Raw genomic sequence first — 21807 nt, forward strand, 5'->3', positions numbered from 1 at the left:
TCTATGTACATCATAGAATTTGTTGGCAGTGAAATACTAGTACCTTGTTGATACTATCTATTACGTACATCATAGAATTTGTTGGCAATGAAATATTAGTACCTTGTTGATAGAAGCAGTCAGCTGACTGACTGAGCTGTGAACAAGCCCATTAGACAAACAAAGCACAATGGATGTGTGGTTGGAGAGATGAGTGGATACAGGCAGGAAGGGATTAAATGGAAGAATAGATAATATACGAATTAATTAATTAATGTACGAATAAATGAAACAACTGGCGGAAGGATGGGAGGACGAATGGATGGGATGGATTGACGGATATATGAATGAAAGAATGAATGGATAGATGTACTAACAGATGGACAGATGAATGGAAGGATGGGATGAGATTAATGGATGGACAAATGGGATAGGACGAATAGAAGGACAAAGAAGTGAGGTAGAATATAAATTGATGATTAATGGATACATGAAGTGAGCTATGATGGATGGATGGGATGAATTCGTGGCTGCAGGGATATTTGGACAGATGAGATGGAATGAATGGATAAATGGAACAATAATTGATGTTACAATTAATATCAGAGGAGAAAAATTCGCTCTAATGCTGGGAATCGAACCTGGGTTCTTGGTGCTATGTATCAAGAGCTCTCATCATTGAGCTATGCCGAAGTTCAATCCACAGCACTGGATCGAACCTCTCTCCTCCAGTGTTTTTCCTTTTGTGGCCTGACTCAAAGTTGGGCATGTATGTTGACATTTTATATTAAGTCGACTAAAATTATACAAGGAGCGCACTCAGTTGAGTGACTTGGTGGCCGAGATTCCGCAGTAATATGCAAAGTAATCTGTACAGTAATATGCACAATAATCTGTATAATAATATGCACTGTTGCTCGAAGAATCTAGGTAAAGATTATTATTTTTTGGTCCAACAGAATATATCTGTTATGGAGCGAATTTTTCTCCTCTAATATTAATTGTTACCATAACAGATGTATTCTGTAGGACCAAAAAATAATAATCTTTACGTAGATTCTTCTAGCAACAGTGCATATTACTGTAAAGATTACTGTGCATATTACTGTGGAATCCCAGCCACCAAGTCACTCAACTGAGTGTGCTCATTGTATAACGGCAGTTGACTTAATATAAAATGTCAACATACATGCCCAACTTGGAGTCAGGCCACAAAAGGAAAAACACTAGAGGAGAAGGGTTCGATCCGGTGCTGTAGATTGAACTTCGGTGTATCTCAATGGTGAGAGTAATTGGTATGTAGAACCAAGGACCCGGGTTCGATCCCCAGCACCGGATCGAATGTTTCTCCTCTAATATTAATTGTTACCATAATATATATATTCTGTAGGACCAAAAAATAATAATCTTTACGTATAATGGATGTGATTGATTCATGTCTGCAGGAATTTTTGGACAGATGAAACGGAACAGGATGTAAAATTTTAAATTATGCTTTATTTAACGATGTTCGCAACTGCAGAGGTTATATTAGCATCGCCAGTGTGCCGGAATTTTTGTCCCACAGAAGTCCAGTAAATCTACTGACATGAGCCTGTCGCATTTAAACGCACTTAAAGCCATCGACCTCGGCTGGGATCGAACCTGCAACCTCGAGCATAGAAGGCTAGTACTATACCAACTACGCTACCGAAGGTGACAATAAGATGTATGTATGTATGTAAAAATTGTTTTATTTAATGATGCTCGCAACTGCCGAGGTTATATCAGCGTCGCCGGTGTGCCGGAATTTTATCCCGCAGGAGTTCTTTTACATGCCAGTAAATCTACTGACATGAGCACACTTAAATGCCATCGACCTGCAATCTCGAGCACAGAAGGCCAGTGCTATACCGACTGCACTATCCAGGCCGACGTATGTGTGTATGTATGTATTGATATTTTGTGAAACGAAATGGCATGGAAAGTGATGGAATGGAACAGGGTGGATGGCTGCATATTTAATAATCTGTGATGCAACAGCCCATGAAGGGAAAAGGTAACAAGTCAGCTGCTGGTTTCACATCTACAAGCTTCAGCAAAGGTGAACGATTAATTACCCAACCAGACTAAAGGTAACGTGTCGTTAGCACGATGATCCTCCCAGACGTTATAGCTGGTTTTTGTAACCAGATTTTGCTACCTATTGTAGCTCCCCAAATTCATCATGATGCTGGGTAGGCTCTGAGTCCCATACACTGGCCGAAATTTGATAAGAACATTCCTTCCCCATAAGCCCTTGAACCAATGCACATTCTGTAACAAGAGTCCTAGATATGATGTCTTAGACTACTACACTACGGCATGGGACTGGCTGCATTTTTGAACAGTCATGTAATGAGCTGGGAAGAAAATTGGAGAAGACATAAACGATTGTACGGATGGAAGTATGGATGGGAGATATGATGGACAAAGCAGAGAAGAGGAGGACGAGGAAAAAGAGAAAATACAGTGGATTGCTGGTTCATCTCATCAAAGAGCTTGTCAGGAATGCAAGGAAGGTATTTCGAACAATTGGTTTCAGAACATAATTTTAGTGGACTGAGAATGTTAAATAACATATTAATGACAATGTGAAGATTGTAACAAAAGATGTGCAGCTGTGACTGCAACTGACCGTGACGTCCTGGTCGTATTTGCGGATGGAGGCCATGAACTCTAGGTGCTTCTTTTCCTCCTCCAGTTGGGCGACGGCCTGCTCTGACGCCTGCAGTTTTTGCTGTGTATTGGCCAACTCATCACGAAGCCACGCATTCTCCTGGCATAGCCTTCGCACCTGCGTGCGTAGTTTCTGTTTTTCAGCCTCCACAATCTGCAGGTGCGAGGCCAGCGCCATCATCACCTGCAAACAGTAATAACTTCTAATTACCTTCTTTTATTATGACGAATTTTTCAAGATACAACATAAGACTACTATTAACACAAAATAAAACCAAGTGTTTGAAGTGTTTGGTCATGGAGGACAAATGTTAAAATACAAAACAAATAAATAAATACAAAAATTAAAAATCTAAATAAATGTCTCTTTTAAGGTATGGTATCCTAAATTCACTGCAGCCTTTGAAAATTGATTGTGTCCCACTTTTTTATTTCTTAAAATACGGTATGTCAGAGACTTGTGTGATTTCATAATATGTCAAGAACATAAATTTGTCCACAGACAAGGAAAATTTGTTGGGTGAGGAACCGTTGATCTACCATTCTGCCTGGCCAAATTCCTTTTTCAAATGACACTAACAAATATATTAGTGATACTGTGTACACAGAAACAGGCTCATCATAAATTCATCAACATTGTTGTCAGTCATTATCATCATCGTGTCACCGTCGTCGTCCTCATCGTCATCGTCGTCGTCATCATCATCATCATCATCATCATCATCATCATCATCATCATCATCATCAGCAGCAGCAGCACTGCCACCTATTAAGTCTTACAATACACTATTGGGTAAAACAACTTTGAATAAAAATTTAGAATATAAAAAACTAATAATAATAATAATAATAATAATAATAATAATAATAATAATAATAATAATAATAATAATAATAAAAAGTTTCTGCTTAATGCTAATAATATTCTAAGTCTCCCCATTTAAAATTAGTTTTAAAATCCTACAATTGAAACGATATATTCTGCTTTTGTTAGGCTTCTAGGGCTACTGAAGAGACTACTAAATGAGGTGACTATATTTTATGGATATTTTGATGATGATAAATATAAATTAAATTATAAATTTACAAAAGTAAAGCTACACAATTGGAATGTTCTCCTCAATTCGGTCGGACTGGTGGGAAAGATCTCCGCCCCTCATAATGTGATTTCCAACAGGAAGTGTGCGGCCGGCTGAAACCAGATGAACTGGTGTTATGTAATCTTTGTGTGGGAAACTTGTGCGACCTTGACGACATAAAAAACAAAGCTGCTGCACTCTAACACTTTCTAAAATTAGAATGGAAGCAGTGTTAGATGCATCACAGATGCACGTACTCATCTGCATATGTTGCAGAGCTGCTTTCTTCTTTTGGAACTGACTTCAGGCCTCTATTTTTTTTCAAACCACGTCTACTCATTCATGCTTCCCTGTGTGTAGGTAGGCGAGAATCTATTGCTAACAAGAAGTGGTCTTGACAACCATGCCCAACGACATAATTTTTTTCTCAAGACTAAAATTAACAACTTTACTGTTCAAAAAGACTGCAATGTAAATAAATGTGATACTTATTCTTCATGCGTATTAAGCACATGTTATGAAAATGCAAATATTAAGGATAAAAATACTGCATATATCGTCAGAATGTGTAATATTCAGAATGGAATGTAAGTTCTGTAAGGAACTGAATAACCATAACGAGAGAAAAGGTTATTTTGTTAGGAATAGTTGCCTTTACGGAAGCCTGTCTTCCATATAATACGAGTATTGTTACAATAATACACAATAAATATTTATCCTGTATAACAACTATCTAAGAAGAAGCTTACAATATTACTCAAGAACTGCTACTTCATCAATAATGAACGTTTTTAAGAATGTTTGATTCAAATTTAAGAAGTGACAGGGGATTCATCGATTCTCTATAATTGCATGAAACTTTTATGTTGTTCGTAATTATTAGTGTGAGCATTATTGGGAGTATAAGTGTGTTTTTTATTTGAAATAAAAGTTCGATATCTGTTTTCATGTCTGTCTTCATAATTCCGTATTTAAGCTTAACAAGCCGGAGCATTCCCGTTAATTACTTCGTAATTGTTTCCTCATTCTATAAGAGCCTTTGCACACTTGGACACCGGTGACGGCCACTGATAGAAATATATTAGTTTGAATTGGAGCGTTCATACCGGGACACTGCAGTGCCTGACCCAATCACAATGACGCAACAGTGCCTCATCCTCTCCTCATGTGACGGACAAGGTCACTGTGTCCAGACTAGTCACTATTCGACATTCATTTCTCTGAATTGGAATGTTCACACTGGGGACACCAATCACAAGACACAGCTTGCAGATTGCCAACAAAGCACTCACTCAGTACTCGAGAACAGTGAAACTAGTCGTAATCCAGCCATGAGTTTAGATTTGATTAACACAAAAGATTTTATTGTGAAGTAGAAAGTCGATCTGCTATTTGGGATGTCAAAAGCGATGACTACAGTAATAGTATCTTAAAGTAAGAGCAAGTTTTTCATCTGGTGGGATAGCTTTCCTTAGTATCGTGTCCGTTCCTGTAATTTCCTCTTGCACATTTTCTAATAGACCTAGTTCACCAAATCAAATTTTTGACATTCGAATGTACTGAAAAAAAATTCCTGTCATCTTGTCTCAGGTCGTCATAGAGAATGTAAAACGAGGCTTTCTCCAGCCGATCGAGTAGCAGTTGAATGTATAAGTAATGAAAGTTTTCTCATTTTCCTCCTGTTCAAAAGCAGCTCCCCTCGATCGAATTCATTTCACTAACTAACCACAAATTGTTTTATCGGAAGCTACTAACTTATCAGTTAGTAATACTAGCTGTGTTCACTGCAATCACAGGTGACCGTCACTGGTGTCCCAGTGTGAAAAGGGTCAAGGACTAGTCTCAAGACAACAATGCAATTTCACAGTCGAAACATTCAAACATCAATATGACGCCAATGAGTTGATTGAAATTGCAATGAATAATAATAATAATAATAATAATAATAATAATAATCATAATAATAATATATCTGCCTCTGATTAAGGTTTAGGCTGATATGTACATCTATTATCAGGCAATACATCTCACTTCACAGTGTGTGTCAGAGGAAGAACAATTTGTTTCTATACATCTGAAGTCTGATTAATGTAATATGTAGTTAATCGGCGATATATGCAATGGAAGGGGAAAGGAACTGGCCACCCTACCCCATTATCTCCTGGCCTATTGCCTCATAAGTGGTATCTTGTTGGTATCACTTATGAGGTTCAGGCCTGTATTCGGACAGCTGACTAAAGAAAAAAAATATTGAGAACTGGATTTATTTGGAAATTAATATCATAGTTAAGTACTTTGCAATAATTGGATTGTGTTAATTTATCTACAGAGCATATCAAAAGTCCGGTAACACTTTCATTATTTTATTACACAAAAAACTACTAATGATAGCACTTTCAAACACACGTCAGTTTAAAGTCAAACTCCCAAAGTTATTCAGCCGCTTAATTTTCAGCGACGAAGCGACATTCCATACGAGTGGGAAAATTAACAAGCACAACTGTCGTGTTTGGGGTACACAGAAACTTCACAGAATCATTGAACATGAGCGTGATTCACCAAAGGTGAATGTTTTCTGCGCGTTGTCACAACGAAAACTGTACGGACCTTTCTTCTTCATTGAGGCTACTGTGACTGGACATTCATATCTGGACATGTTGGAGCAATGATTGGTGCCTCAACTTAGACAAGATCTCGATGACGATTTCATCTTTCAGCAAGATGGGGCTCCGCCACATTTCCACAATGCAGTTCGAGCTTACCTGAATACGGAGATGTCTGATCGTTGGATAGGACGTGCTGGAGTAAGGGACAGATGTTTCATGACATGGCCACCAAGGTCACCCGATATGACTGCATGTGACTTTTTTTCTATGGGGGTAACTAAAGGACCGTGTGTTTGTACCGCCTTTGCCACGTGATTTAGAGGAACTAAAAACCAGAATTCGAGAAGCTGCCGCCACGGTCACAGAGGATATGTTGAAAAGGGTATGGGAAGAGTTTGATTATCGTTTGGACATCTGCCGAATCACTCGCGGTTCACACATTGAATCTCTATAAGGTGTAAACGGAACTTTGAGAGTTTGACTTTAAACTGACGTGTGTTTGAAAGTTTTTGTGTAATAAAATATTGAAAGTGTTACCGGACTTTTGATATGATATTTCTGTGTTATACCGGGGATCTCGGTTATATTCTACGTGTTACTTAATCACACCCGTTTGTTTACCAATAATAATTTTCGATTAAATAAATCAAGTTGAACATTTCATTATACTTGGTTATTTAGCGTCGATGGAATTGTGATAGCGATATATTTGGCGAGATGAGGCCGAGGATTCGACATAGATTACCTGACATTTGCCTTACGGTTGAGGAAAACCTCGGAAAAAACCTAACCAGGTAATCAGCCCAAGCGGGAATCGAACCCGCGCCCGAGCGCAACTTCGAATCGGCAGGCAAGCGCCTCAACCTACCGAGCTACGAAGGTGGATCATTTAAGCTTATATATTTATTGTAGATCCTCTAAGTGAGGTTCTGGCTGATATGTATAACTATTATCAGGCAGTACATCTCACTTGACGGTATGTGTCAGAGGAAGAACAATTGTTTGTATGCATCTGAAGTCTAATTAGTGTAATATGTAGCTAGTCGGAATGTACAATGGAGGGTGAAAGGAACTGGTCACCCTATCCCATTACCTTCTGGCCTAGTTGCCTCATAAGTGGTGCCTTCTTGGTATCACTTGTGAGATTCAGACCTGTTTTCGAATAGTTGACTAAAGAACAGCAACAATTTACTGTAGGCCTATATATTACCAGCCTGAGAGGAACAGCACGGCCGTTATCGCTTATGTGACGTAGTGCGCTTGGATGACGTCACCGTATTAACATAAAGTGTGACCAGATTTCCCGAATGTCAAACGCATAAAAGTCTCAGAATAAAAATTATCAAATAGGGATTCTGATGTTTAACTACCAAATTCTGAACCATAATAGTCCAAAATAATATTCGTACGCCCTATCCAGTAAATAATTACAAGTTAGAGAATGGAGCAAGACAAACCGCGTAGAAAACTACGCCGAAGTCAATTAACCAATCAATCAATGAATGAATCAGGCTGGAGCGGTAAGGAGTGTTAAAAAGTACAAAAATTATCCATAAACAAGATTACTTTTCTTGCAGTATTTTTGCTGTTGCTTCGTTTGCCTCATGGAGATCATTTCGATAGCATACCTCAGAGTAAGAAACCATTCCCCCCCACCCCACCAAAAGTGCACCAAGAGACTTTCTAGTAGATTTGGTCTAAGTCAGTCTGATTCTTGCGGACAATACTGATTAGCTCAGTTGAAGCACTGCTGTGAGGTATAACTAAAAACTATATAAAACAATTATTATAAGACCAATTGTGACATATGCATGTGAAACCTGAGTGTTGAAGGAAACAATAAAACAAAAGCTTTTGATTTTTGAAAGAAAAAGTTTGCGTAGGATAATGGGACCAAATCCAAACCAATATGGAATTAAATAAGACAATTAGAAATAAAAAATATAATAAATTTCATTAAAGCTCAAAGACTAGGATGGTTTGGAAATGTAAACCGAATGCAAGATGACAGACTGGTAAATAAGATCTACCAATGGCAACCTCTAACGACAAGAGCAACAGGAAGACCAAAAAATAGGTGGAGGGATGACGTACTGGAAGATATAAAATTATTAAGGATTCAGAATTGGCCCAAAATTATCCAAGATAGAGAGAAATGGAAAGAGATCGTTGAGAAGGTCAAAACTTCAATGAAGTTGTAGTGCCTTAAGAAGAAGAAGAAGAAGAAGAAGAAGAAGAAGAAGAAGAAGAAGAAGAAGAAGAAAACATCCAGTTTTGAAATTGTGATGTGTGATAATTTTCGAAACTATTTCATGTACGGAAAAAAAAATGGTTAAATACAGTATTACGATTTCGTAAAATCCGAAATAATCGGTACACTGACGTTCAAAGGTATCCGACCTACGATTTTATGATCGTGTAAGCGAAGTTTCCAATCACGGGATAAGTCAGAACCAAAGATATGATTTTTTTTTAATATTCTTATAATATATGACATAGTATCGGATTTTTTAAAAATCCCTGACTATGCAAAAAGAAAAACTGACAAACTTTGAAGAGTTCCGCTAGTTCTCAATAGGTGGCACCATTATTAGGAGTCGTTAAAATGTGTCAGAGAAAATTATTATGTAGATTAAGCATAAATTATTCTTCAAATATACAATATCAGCGGCTTACAGCCAAACTCGGTGTTGTCTTACAATCAGTAGAGTGGGATGAAAAATTGAATTTTATACCACTAGTACCAGTATATTTATCTACAATTTGCATCTATTCATAGAAGTAATAACTAAAGAATCCACGCTTATACCAACAAATTATCGATCACTATCGATTAGTAGGGTCAGATATCTTTGAACGTCAGTGTACCTCTTCAGTATTGGTGTAATATATCTGAGAAAACCGTAGGAACTACGTAAAATTCAAAACTGGTAATATATTATGCAAGACTTACTGTAGTATGATCGTTTATCAACTAAATTTTTACAGTGATAGTGTAGGCCTATAAGTTCTTTAGAGAGTAAATGCCAACACATTTATGTTGATATTCGCTTTCAGTAGTCCAACATGGTGATATTAATTGCGTACTGTGAAATATGGACAGCTGCCAGCGGACCCCAATTTACAAACTACCTATAAATTCGATTAAAAACAGCCCAACTATAAGATGGAGAGCTGTTAATTCAATACTCAAGTCTAAAACTTGTAAGCGAGTGAGTTTATTTAATTTCGTGATAAGATTGTTTCTTCAAACAAGCAACTGACCTGGAGAGCTTTCAACTCCCACCCCTTGCTAACTTCAGAGACTTCTTTCACTGTGCTTTCAGTGGAGTTGCTAGAGTTCTACGGAAAGGACGGTTGCTGCATAAAAATTCTTATCCTGTCTGAATGAATAATCTTTCGCCTTTTTTCAATTACTTGGAAGACAATTTCGCACAAGCACTCTTTCACACTCTTTTACCTACAAAAGCAGAAACATAATTATCTGTCCAATTATTTGCTGATGAAATCGTATTAAATTACGTATAAATGAAACATCACTAAAGATGTCGTTTTATAATTACTTATTTGCTGAAGAGAAACGATTTCGGAAAATAGGTAATAGCCTACATTATCTTTAATAAGCTATTTAACGACCCTGAAACATCTCGGCTAATAATACATTTTTAAAATTGTCTATGTGTTAAAGAAACATAAAATTATTCGCCATATTAATATTCAGTATTTCCTGCAACAAGTCTACATGTGTATATGTCTTCTACATTTAAATAACATCAAAACGACATAAATTAATTAATTTGCAAGACAAAATTAGGTCGTTAATTAAAGAGGAAGGATGAAGTGAAGTAGAAATTGAATTTAATAGTAATCAATAATCATAGTTGTTAGGAGTAGATGAGAACTACAGTAAAAGAGTAGTACAACAGTCTACTATATAGTCACGAAGCTTGAGTTTATGAGGGTACTAGGAACAATAGACTGTGCAGGTACTATTTTTCATTGTATGTAATGAGGCGATAGTAGCGATCCTAGTGGTTAGCAACTATCTATGGATGTATATTTACTACGTATTGAGCTTCGTGACTGTATATAGGCTACTAGACTGTGGTAGTACGATAGTGATATAAATTCTAGGGAGTGATAAGCGACAATGAAGGGACAAGTAAAGACAATCAAGAGCATGCATTTCGGTCACTATACAGCAAGGTGAAAATGTTGTATACAGTGTAGGCTAAGTAGGGGATTGCTGGCCCGAATACAGAAATGTCAAAGGTCAGCAGGGCCGAATATGTTGAGTGAAATATAGTATAATATACATATTATATTCCCCATATTTGTATGAGTTGCCACAACAAATTTTCATCAGATCACTGTTATGACAAATCTTACATTATGCGAAGCACTGTCGTGTAATATTTTCTATAAATTTATTGTGAAATAATTCAAATACCCAAGAAAACGAAAAAAAAAAAAAACGTAAATAACGGTGAATTATAATACAGATCTTCTCAGATACTGCTCCAATCATAAGAAGCGGTAACATATGTATATAAAAAATACAGTATAATCCATTTTTTTTCAAGTAGTGCAGTTCGGTGGCTCCTTTGAACCACTTACAGATTTATGACTTCCTACACAAACACCTCTGACAATTCCATCCGTCCCCTCGTCCCAACATTGCACAGTTGCCACAACCCTGGTGATCCTCGAAATGCGACTGACGGGATTCTTGGAATTCGGAAAAGATGCGGCAACTCTGCCTCCACGTGGATTTGACGGGAGCCTGTCAATTCTTCTGAACGAGGGTTGTGATTGGTTACTGACAGGAGAAGACAAGATTTCCGTCACAGTAAGGAAGACATTTATTTATGACAACCAATTAGTATGGGGCAGTAGAATATCTGTCGGCAAAGTCCTTTCTATGAAACTGCACTCCATGAAATAAAATACAGTATACGTTAGCATTTTCTAATGGCATGCCCATTTCAACTCCACGTGGAGAATAAAACAACGTTGTCATATCTTAAATTGAATGATGACGGCAAAATAGGTTAGTAATTTTAATTTTAATTTAAAGTCATAATATTATGGCTTAAATTTTGTTCATTGTAGAAAGTGGTGACAGAAATTAAAGTATTGATGTCTGTATAAAAATAAATGAAAGTAGGAATAATATTTACAACCAAAACGTGACAATACTGCTTGACATTACAAGTATTGATGTGTGTAAAAAAAGGTAGGCCTATATCCAATACAAAGCTTGCCGGTAGGGTACTAAATAAACGAAGCGACCATTCTTCGGTCAATGGTCCCATCAAGGGTGGTTTATATTTTGGATAGACTTTTGTAGTTCCCTAATCCTTTAGTTGCGCCGGTATTATTATTGTTATTATTATTATTATTATTATTATTATTTAGTAGTAGTAACCGGTTATGTCCCCCTTCACTCTCCCGTCTCTCAGTGTGCTCGCTAAATCATTTGTTACGAAGGCTTTGTGCTGTACGGAAGCTGATACGTGTTTCATTGCGTTTCTATAGTGTGCTAGTGTTGTTATAATGCCAAACAGTCAGTATACACTGTGTCCCGTAGAATCACTACCACAAGGAAATATAAATATCTCGTCACTCAATGAATTCAGAAACTACTTCAGCGCTAGTTTCACCATCTTATCACAGTCTACTATATACAGTCGCGAAGCTCAATATGTCCTTGTCCCATATTATTATTCCAATTATTATATTTAAAGCCATTAACATTTTCATTACAACCAATAACGAACATTTCACAAGCATCAATGTGAAATACGCAACGAGCTAGCACTCGATAGAAATACGACACAGTCCAGTCGACCATGGACAGTCTATTGTTTCTAGTTGCTAACCGCTTGGAGCGCTTTATCACGAGATTTGCAAAAAAACACCTCAAGCTTCGCGACTGTATATAGTAGACTGTGATACAGTCGCGAAGCTCAATATGTAGTAAAAATGCAAACATGGGTAGTTGCCCACCACTAGGATCGCTACTATCGCCTCATCATCTCAGATCTCTCTCCTAGCAGCCGACAAAATATGTTACACTTTCGTTGTCGTGTTCTTTTGGAAAAATTAACACCTTCCTTCCATAATTGAAATGTTAAATGCATAAAGTTAATTTATTATTTTAATGAAGTATATTAAATTCCACCATAAACTCGAAGATACCTGTAAGAAATAAGTTAATATAATTTTTGTTTGTTCAAAACGAACTGAAATTTACTATAACAGCTTCACTCATTCAAGATTATAGCGATAATTAACTATGAAACCAGTAAATATTAATTTGCATTTCTCTTTACAACAATAATAATGGAAATATGAATTAATGGAGTAACTTACGTGTACCGGTACTTGTACTGTAGGCTTATGTAGTTAAAAAAGTGGGATGAGGTTAAGCAATAATAATCATACCACAATTGGAAATAAAATGTGATCAATAAATTTTATTGTAACAGACTTTTTCTACGTCTCTAGTAAAGCAACAAATAAAAATTACAACAAAATTAACAGCTATAATTAAAAACATATCCTTTGAAGAAAAAAATAGGCCTAAGCAATAATAATCCCACCAGAATTGAAAATAAAACGTGATCAATAAATTTCATTAAAACAAACATTTTTCTACGTCTTTGCTAAATAACACATAAAAATAATAACAAAATTAATAGCTACAATTAAAAATATATTCTCTGAAAAAAAAAAGTAGACCTAACCTTTATTTCTCTCGAAATTTAGCAGCCTATGTGACAGAACTTTAACCGGTATCTAATGTTCTTTCGGTTAGACTGAAACGTTTCATTGTGAAATTTAAGGATATAATGTATTCTAACAGTCACAAAAAACTTCAAATTAACAGTTTTGTTTCTGCACAGCATTCTTGTGGAAACCCAGGAACCTTTCTGAATCTTTCGGAAATCGGACAAAGGATAACTCTGGCCTCTTTCTCTTACTGTTGCTACAATTTATAGCACTACAAACGTCTCCTCCTTGTCCCATATTATTATTCCAATTATTATATTTAAAGCCATTAACATTTTCATTATAACCAATAACGAACATTTCACAAGCATCAATGTGAAATACGCAACGAGCTAGCACTCGATAGAAATACGACACAGTCCAAAGTCGACTATGGGCAGTCTATTGTTTCTAGTTGCTAACCGCTTGGAGCGCTTTATCTCGAGATTTGCAAAAAAACACCTCAAGCTTCGCGACTGTATATAGTAGACTGTGATCTTATTATAAATGATATAGTGATCAAGTGATTACACGATTTAAATAATAATACCATTAGTTACCAATACTTTATCTTGTGTAAAATCCTGTCTGAACAACTGTTTTATTTTGTAATTATTTTCCATTGTTTTCCGAATACTTGTGTTTCGTTAATTTTTATTCTGACTCAATATTATAATGTTAATGCACGACTTATAATAATAATTTATCCATTATATCATATACAATAAAAAGGATCAATTTTTAAAACGATTAGGATAATCACATAACCTCAATTTCTCCATACCCAACTAAATTTAAAAATTATCAACCGATTCCATATCTACAATCAAATACGATATAACCTCTTGATATATGAGGTTAACTTTTTAAATGTTACTGTTCAGTTAGATTAGTATTTATTTGTTAATGGTACATGTACATATTTTATTTGTTGGATTTTCCCATATAAACCACTGATGTGTGACGTGTATAGAGAAATCGTATTCACATTGCACTGCTCTTCAATATTTCCTGTTAATTTTTGTCGGTGTGACAAAATATCGGTGTAATTCATGCATATTGTGCTTACTTATCGATATAAAATATCGGTGTGACAAAATCACCGATAAAAGTCACAGGTATTTAATTGTCACAGTCACAGTTGTCACAGATACTTGAAAAATTCGTTTAAGCTCAACTCTAGCTTCAACTGATTTGGCGGGCACACTGAGAGACGGTAGACATAACCGGTTACAAGCAGCGCAGCGCAAGATCAAGCAAATCCCCGCCAAGCCGGCCAAGTGTAGTGTTGCAGTACAGCGTTCACAGAATATAGGCCCATTCATAATGAAAGTTAAACATAACCGTAACAGAAACACAGAAGTTTGCGCCCAGGTTACCAAATGGGATCATTCACAATGATTCACATAAACATTGCCGTTAGACGTTAACATGAAAGTTTGCAAACTCCAAACTTTCATGCTCATGCTTACATGATTTGCAAACAGTACACAATCGTGGAGCGCTGAGGTATACGACAGAATATGAGGAAATGGCGTCGTTGTTATGTTTCCATGGTTACCAAGTATCTTTGCGGTTATGTTTATGTTCCCATCGTGAAGGCTCATTCACAATGAAAATTAAACATAACGTAAGCGTTAACTTAACGTTACAGTAAAATCAAGAAGTCATACCATCATTCACGATGGGAACATAAACATAACAGCAAACATACTTGGTAACCATGGAAACATAACAACGACGCCATTTCCTCATATTCTGTCGTATACTTCAGCGCTCCACGATTGTGTTCTGTTTGCAAATCACGTAAGCATAAGCATTAAAGTTTGGAGTTTGCAGACTTTCATGTTAACGTCTTACGGTAATGTTTATGTCAATGCTTATGTGAATCATTGTGAATGATCCCATTTGGTAGCCTGGGCGCAAACTTCTGTGTTTATGTTACGGTTATGTTTAATTTTCATTGTGAATGGGCCTTTAATGTTCTTGATTTTACTGTAACGTTTACATTTTTAAGTTAACGCTTATGTTATGTTTAATTTTCATTGTGAATGAGTCTTATCTCCGAGTTTGACCTTTACGGTAACAATTTCGATTCCTGGAAGCGACTTGCGGGAGAAAGGGACGGGTGTGGCGATATTATCTGTATGAAAACAGATCCTTCTCACTGCTAAAATAAAAAAAATAAAAAATCCGCTGTTACTGTCAGACTCAATTACGTCACTGTAATAAGAGGAACAAAATATAGAGCGGTGAGTAGTTGATGTTTTCAGGTTTAACATACACGCATAACAATCCGCACTAAAGCACCATTTGCTTATTTCTCCTTATCTCGACCTCCTTTCTCTGTGACGTATGCCAGGCTCAGATCTGTGACGTATGCCGGGCTCAGAGATATTTTGCGTTCACTGTAGTAATAGTTTATTTAAGGTCGATTTAAATTACAAAGGTTATTCAGCACCGAAATTCAGCGTGGGCGAGACATTTGTCGCTCTACTGTCCGGTGCTTACACCGAACTATGATGTAGTGAAAATGTCCCATCCACAGCCAATGTACAAACATCTTTGACGTACAGATAAGCGACGGATCACTAGCGAATGCGAAACGAACGATCATTGTTAAGACCTTACTTTCAACACTTTGAAAACTAAGTGTTACGAAGATCATACATAATTTCTCGTTACATATTATAGTTTTTCGTAGCAATTCAGATGGTTTTCATTGTGAATTATTATATATATATATATATATATATATATATATATAGGGGAGAGTCCGGTAGTATCGGACAGTGCGTTTATTTCATATACCACCATATGGTAGTACCTGAATGACATGGTTACGTTTCTCTATGCGACATCACAGAAACGTAACCATGTCAATCAGGTACTATCATCGTGTGGTAGATGAAAGAAACTCACTGTCCGATATTACCCGACGTCCGATACTACCCGACTCTCCCCTATATATATATATATATATATATATATATATATATATATATATAATATATATTCTTAAATTATTACTCAACAGACGTAGGCTACCTCAAGTAAAGAGATAAACTGTCTTTATGAGGCGCACACAAAATACATTACAGCAGTGTTTCCCAAATTTTTCCAGTGTTACAGACCCTGTGAAGCTCATTTAATTTTGGCCGAATCCCAAAATGTTTTGTATAATTTAGGCTGTCCACGATCTACTTACTAAACATTTTCATTATGTAGTGAATTAAACATTTTTAATGCATTGGAAGAGATATTACATTTCAGTTTTACATTTTGAATATAACCTGAAAATACACGAATGGAAATTCATTTTACGTCATATTTTTGCTGTCAAAAATGAAAACAGTTTTTAGACTTATCATAAGGTTTACCTCCATATTTCTTCTTCAAGAAAATCAGAGCAGAAAATGTACTCTCAAACAAGTTTGCTAAGGTAAATGGTATTCAAGAGTTACAGTGCAAATCGGGAAACATCGCAATATATGAATGATACATGCAACCAGAATTACAACAGGGACGTTGTGGGAAACACGATTCTTAAGCTCGAATCAGAAGATAATTCTAGTAATTCTATCAGTCCCGCTTTCTTTTCGACGGACAAACTATAATTTGCTACCATGAAGATATTTTAGTAAAACTAGCCTATTCTTTTTTAATTATACAGGGTGATTCACGAAGATTGTGCAGTACTTTAGGATAAGATTTCTGACATCACACTGATGAAAAAATTTCATATATACATGTGTCAGATTTTGAATAGTTTCGGATAAAATCATGTTCTTCCTTCCGTAACAAACATTCTTGTGAACTCCCTCTCTCTCTGGACGTCTGGAGCTGTATGCGTTACAGTACAGCTGATAGCTACTACTACTCTACTTATGCCTTTTAAGGAACCCGGAGGTTCATTTCCGCCCTCACATAAGTCCGCCATTGGTCCCTATCCTGAGCAAGATTAATCCAGTCTCTACCATCATATCCCATCTCCCTCAAATCCATTTTAATATTATCTTCCCATCTACGTCCCGGCCTCGTCAAAGGTCTTTTTCCCTTCGGCCTCCCAACTAACACTCTACATGCATTTCTGGATTCGCCCATACGTGCTACATGCTATTTTGAGGTTTCGTAAAAATCTCTTTTTTTTACGGTGACGGGTTGTTAGCTCTTCGCCCAATCCCCAAGCTGGAGGACCACCCCTCATCGGCTGTACGCGACTGCTTATTCAATATATTCACACAGCTGATAGCAGCGACACAAAATCTCGTAACATCAGGATCACGGTTAGAGATAACTCAACACGAGTACAACGTATGTACCTAGCATCCGAATAACGGATGTTAGGAAATGCAGCGGGCGCAGTTCACACTCGGGCGGCTACGTGTATTGTTCCAGAAGGTGGGGTCTTTTAAAACCGGCTTTAATACAGATTTTTCAGGTGAATAATAACGTGAATGTTCTTTAATGAATTTATGATACACCCAGTACCATTGTTCTAAATAATTTAAATGCTTAAACCTTCATAATATCTACGTTTATGTTTAACATTCAAGAGGGCGTAACTCAATTTAAAAAATATGACATGTTTATATGAACTTTTTTCATCAGAATGATGCGAGAAATCACATCCAAGAGTATTGCACATTTTTCGTGAATCACCCTGTATAACGAATCACATATCCTTAATTTTAATGTCAATCAATGAAGATTTTTTAATACCTCCAAAGACCTCGGAAGAGTTAATCATCATTCGTTGCTAAAAAGTCTCTAAGAGTGGGATATGAATCAAATTCTCGATTGATAACCCCAGCGAGGCGATAAGTTTAATTTCTTTATCGTTGCTTCAGTCCTATCCTGAGCGGCGAAGTCAGTCAAATTATATGAGAAGATTAGAATAAAAAATCTAAAAATACCGGAAAGTACGCAAGACAAGAGAAGTCCCTCAGGCGGACTAATTCCTGTTCAGCTCTGTCTCAAAAGTCTGAGATATACAAAAATTATTCCAGCAAGTTGATAAAAATCAGCGACGCAATAATGCTAAGTTTAGTTAAAATACCACTTGAAAACACCTTGGTTCCATCAACCCTCGAGGCCTTTTATGTGCTGTAGCACTACTTACCATCTAGTGTTAAGAACGTAAATTACAGCTGGATTATTAATTTTATTAACAGTTGAGTATTATTTCCCATCTAGCGTTAAGAATTTCAACTACAGCTGAATAAGAAAACAGCGGAATGATCTAAACATAATGAAAGTTTCATTTTAACTTAAGTCAGTTCTAAGTAATAGTTTGAAACTTTATAATATGGATTTTGCTTTAAAATACGGATCTTAATACACACTTGTCTTCCAATTAACGTACAAATTATGGAATTGGCATCCTTTAAAAGTAAAAGTGTTTGATGATGAGGATGTTGATTGGTTGTTTCGTAGTTTGTTTGTAATGAGTTCTGATGTTCCTCGTTAATTCGTACATAGGCTTTCAGTAAGGACGAACTGTCACTGTATTTTTAAATATTCTCCTACTATAGTGAGGGTCACATAAGAACAGTTCCTAAACAGCAAATATTGCCGTCTTGTCAGTGTTTCCAACTGTTACCAGATATCACACGATCCTTCGTACTAAATGACTTATTTACTTACCGTACTTTACAGTATGTTGGAAGGTTATTCTAAATAATTCAATAATTTGTAACATATTTTCGTAGGAAAACTATACGAGAAAGGGATCAACATGTCAAGTATTTTGTCTGGCAATACGGAATTAATTGGTTTGACTGAACAATTGACTCACGAGACCTAACCTAAAAATGTATTTTGTTTGACCACATAAAATTATTAGTACTAACTCCGAAAACTTACCTGATAATAGTCTTGAATTATAACCACAACGCAACACATAAAATAACGATTATGTATTAATATTAATACTGATATTAATTAATTATTAGTATGTTCAAATTTTATTAACTTCCAGTAACCGGCTCAGAAATCTAGTACAATTTTAATTTCATGAAACTCCTGTACTGACAAATATTGTCGATATTTGTCTCAGCTGCCAACATACCAGTTACAAAATCACTACGATTTGTAGTATTTGTCAGTATCGACATTCGAAACGAAGTTGGCAAAAGAAAATTCAACCTGCAAACTAGAAAATCACTACAATCCACTAGCATATGTAGTAATGGGGGGAAAATGATTAGGCGTCACCCTTAGGGTATGAAGTAAGCTGACCCGGACTACAACAAGGAACAACTGCGAATCAGGTGCGAACAATTGCGAATCAGATGCGACAATATTATTTCGATAATATACTGTAATAGATGACCGTGACTGGTTGAAACTGAAGGAATTCTTATACGGGATTTTCATTAAAATTAAACATCACATCTATAAACACTTATAATGAGAAAGCAAAAGCAGCTAAAGACAAAGATGATACCGTTATAGGTATAGCTGGGAACAGAAACGTGAATTAAGATAATGTCCCAATAGCACAGATAATCCAGAAACATCACCAATAAAACAAATAGCGGAGTTAGTATTTTAACATTAGCTGAATGCGAGACGTTCCCCGAGGTCGTAATGACGACATCGTAGCTCGTAAGGACTTTTTTTTTACCGCGTCATGCCATCTTCATAACAAAGATTACGAAGCTAAGTGCGAGAGCTGTGACAAGGGACAGTGCTCCAATTTTGTACACGGGAATGGAATAGTGTCTGCAGAAATACGACTTCATGAGGCCTTAACAGACCTGGAAATTTCCTCAAGCCAATTCTATCAAATCAGTAAATATGTAAAAATAGTTAAACAAGCAATAAAAATAAAGAATATATAAATTAATGGATTAATAAAGGGAAATAATATATAAATTAATAAGGAACTAATTCAACGCTGAAAAATGGAGCTATAGTTCAGTAAATAAATAAACAATAGAGTAGGAATTTAAGAAATGAATCATGGAACTGTTTCCAATAAAATACATAAACAATAAACATATTAAAACAAACTGAAAAATATGCAGTTTTAAGCTATATAATACACACATATTATATACATACGAGACACATAATTATATACTGTGTAAATAGGTACGTATTAGTAGTAGGTTGGTAGATATAGGCAGGCAAACACGGATGGATAGACAGACAGACAGATAGATAGATAGATAGACAGAGAGATAGATCGGTGGGTGGGTGGATAGACAGACAGACAGACAGACAGATATATAGATAGATATATATATATAGATAGATAGATAGATAGATAGATAGATAGATAGATAGATAGATAGATAGATAGATAGATAGATAGTCAGACAAACCAACCTACTTCTGGCATTTGTTTGAAGAAAATAACAAATACAAAGGAAGCGGCAGAGAAACAATAGAAGCTCGGAATCCGCATTCGCAGATGCTACACACATCTTCAATGCATAGCTTTACTCTAGCAGAACAATGCTGTCAACCATCCTTATGCTGGGAGAGAGCAGTCAGAATAGTAACAAAATTTATATTTTAAACAACTTTTTGATACAAGCTGTTTTGGGAGGGGATTGGACGAGGCAGAATATTTGCATACTGTAGTTTTAACTTTCCCCCTCGTGTAGAGTGACACAAGGGGATACACTCGTATCTATGCTGTTGTAAAATATGAAACTGCAACAGCTAAACAAGGGTTGGAAATTTCAAGGGGAGAGGGTGAAAACTCGAGGGGAGTTTATACATACGCGGTGCAACTCTCCTGCAATATACTATACCAACTTCAAGGGTAAATGCTATTTCCTGCACATATTTTTAGTAGCATTCCGAATACTAAAGCGTTGGCGTGGACTCTCAGGTTCCAGTGGTTACTTAACCCATTACAAACTCCTATGGTTTGTAGGAGGGACAGGGTAGATAGGCTATAGGTATCATTACAAATCCATGTCCAGAAATGTGCAGCTTTCTGAATGTAAATTGAAAATGTTTCATCCGAGGCCATCATATGAGGTCAAAGAATCGCTACATTTGGTTTTTGTTTTTATTCATGTTTTGGGCAACATTACGTCATGTGCTATGATAACTCGAAATGGCGACCATGAAGTCCCCCCTCCCAAGTACTTCACCTGGGAAGCGTTTCTGTCTGGTTGGAACATATAAGTTCAATCGGCTTGATCCACTAACCGCTTGATGACACTGCATACTCGCCGTACAGCTAATTTCATTGGGTTGCCAAAAGATCACGGCGACCTATGGCTAAAGTACAAAACCAGCTACTCGTATAATAGACAAGCCTTACATTGGGCGGCCTGTGGTTACCTACGTGAAAGAAATTACGGATATTGTTGAAAATAATTCACTTATAAAAACGCAACACTTCGGAAAAGAAGACTTTCAAAGTCACCAAAGAAATTACATGTAGATAAAAATGATGTATACTATGTAAAATGACGTACGTTAAACGAGAACATACCGTCAATTTACATGCAACACATATTAGGTAAAAATGTCACTCCTGAGAAAAAACGTTTGAATGTTCTTGACAAAACTGAATAAGTACACAAAAAGTTATTTTTAACAAGTTCCTTCTCTTTATGTGTATTCTATTTTACTATTCTAAGTTCATATACTGTACATGAAGTATATTATATACGCCTTTTTCTCAGAAATTATAATTTTGTCCT

General features: G+C 36.3%; 1 protein-coding gene across 10 annotated transcripts in view; it reads right to left on the reverse strand.

The window, feature by feature from the left end:
* The window catches only part of Klc (kinesin light chain), a 675112-nt gene that overhangs the window by 113127 nt on the left and 540178 nt on the right, over positions 1 to 21807 (reverse strand). For all 10 annotated transcript variants that reach the window (XM_069817989.1, XM_069817979.1, XM_069817988.1 and 7 more), the window contains one exon: positions 2636 to 2860. In XM_069817989.1, coding sequence (XP_069674090.1) covers positions 2636 to 2860 — 225 coding nt within the window. The remainder of the gene's footprint in view (positions 1 to 2635; positions 2861 to 21807) is intronic.

This window comes from Periplaneta americana, chromosome 2 (assembly GCF_040183065.1).
Source record: "Periplaneta americana isolate PAMFEO1 chromosome 2, P.americana_PAMFEO1_priV1, whole genome shotgun sequence".
In the NCBI taxonomy this organism is placed as follows: Eukaryota; Metazoa; Arthropoda; class Insecta; order Blattodea; family Blattidae; genus Periplaneta; species Periplaneta americana.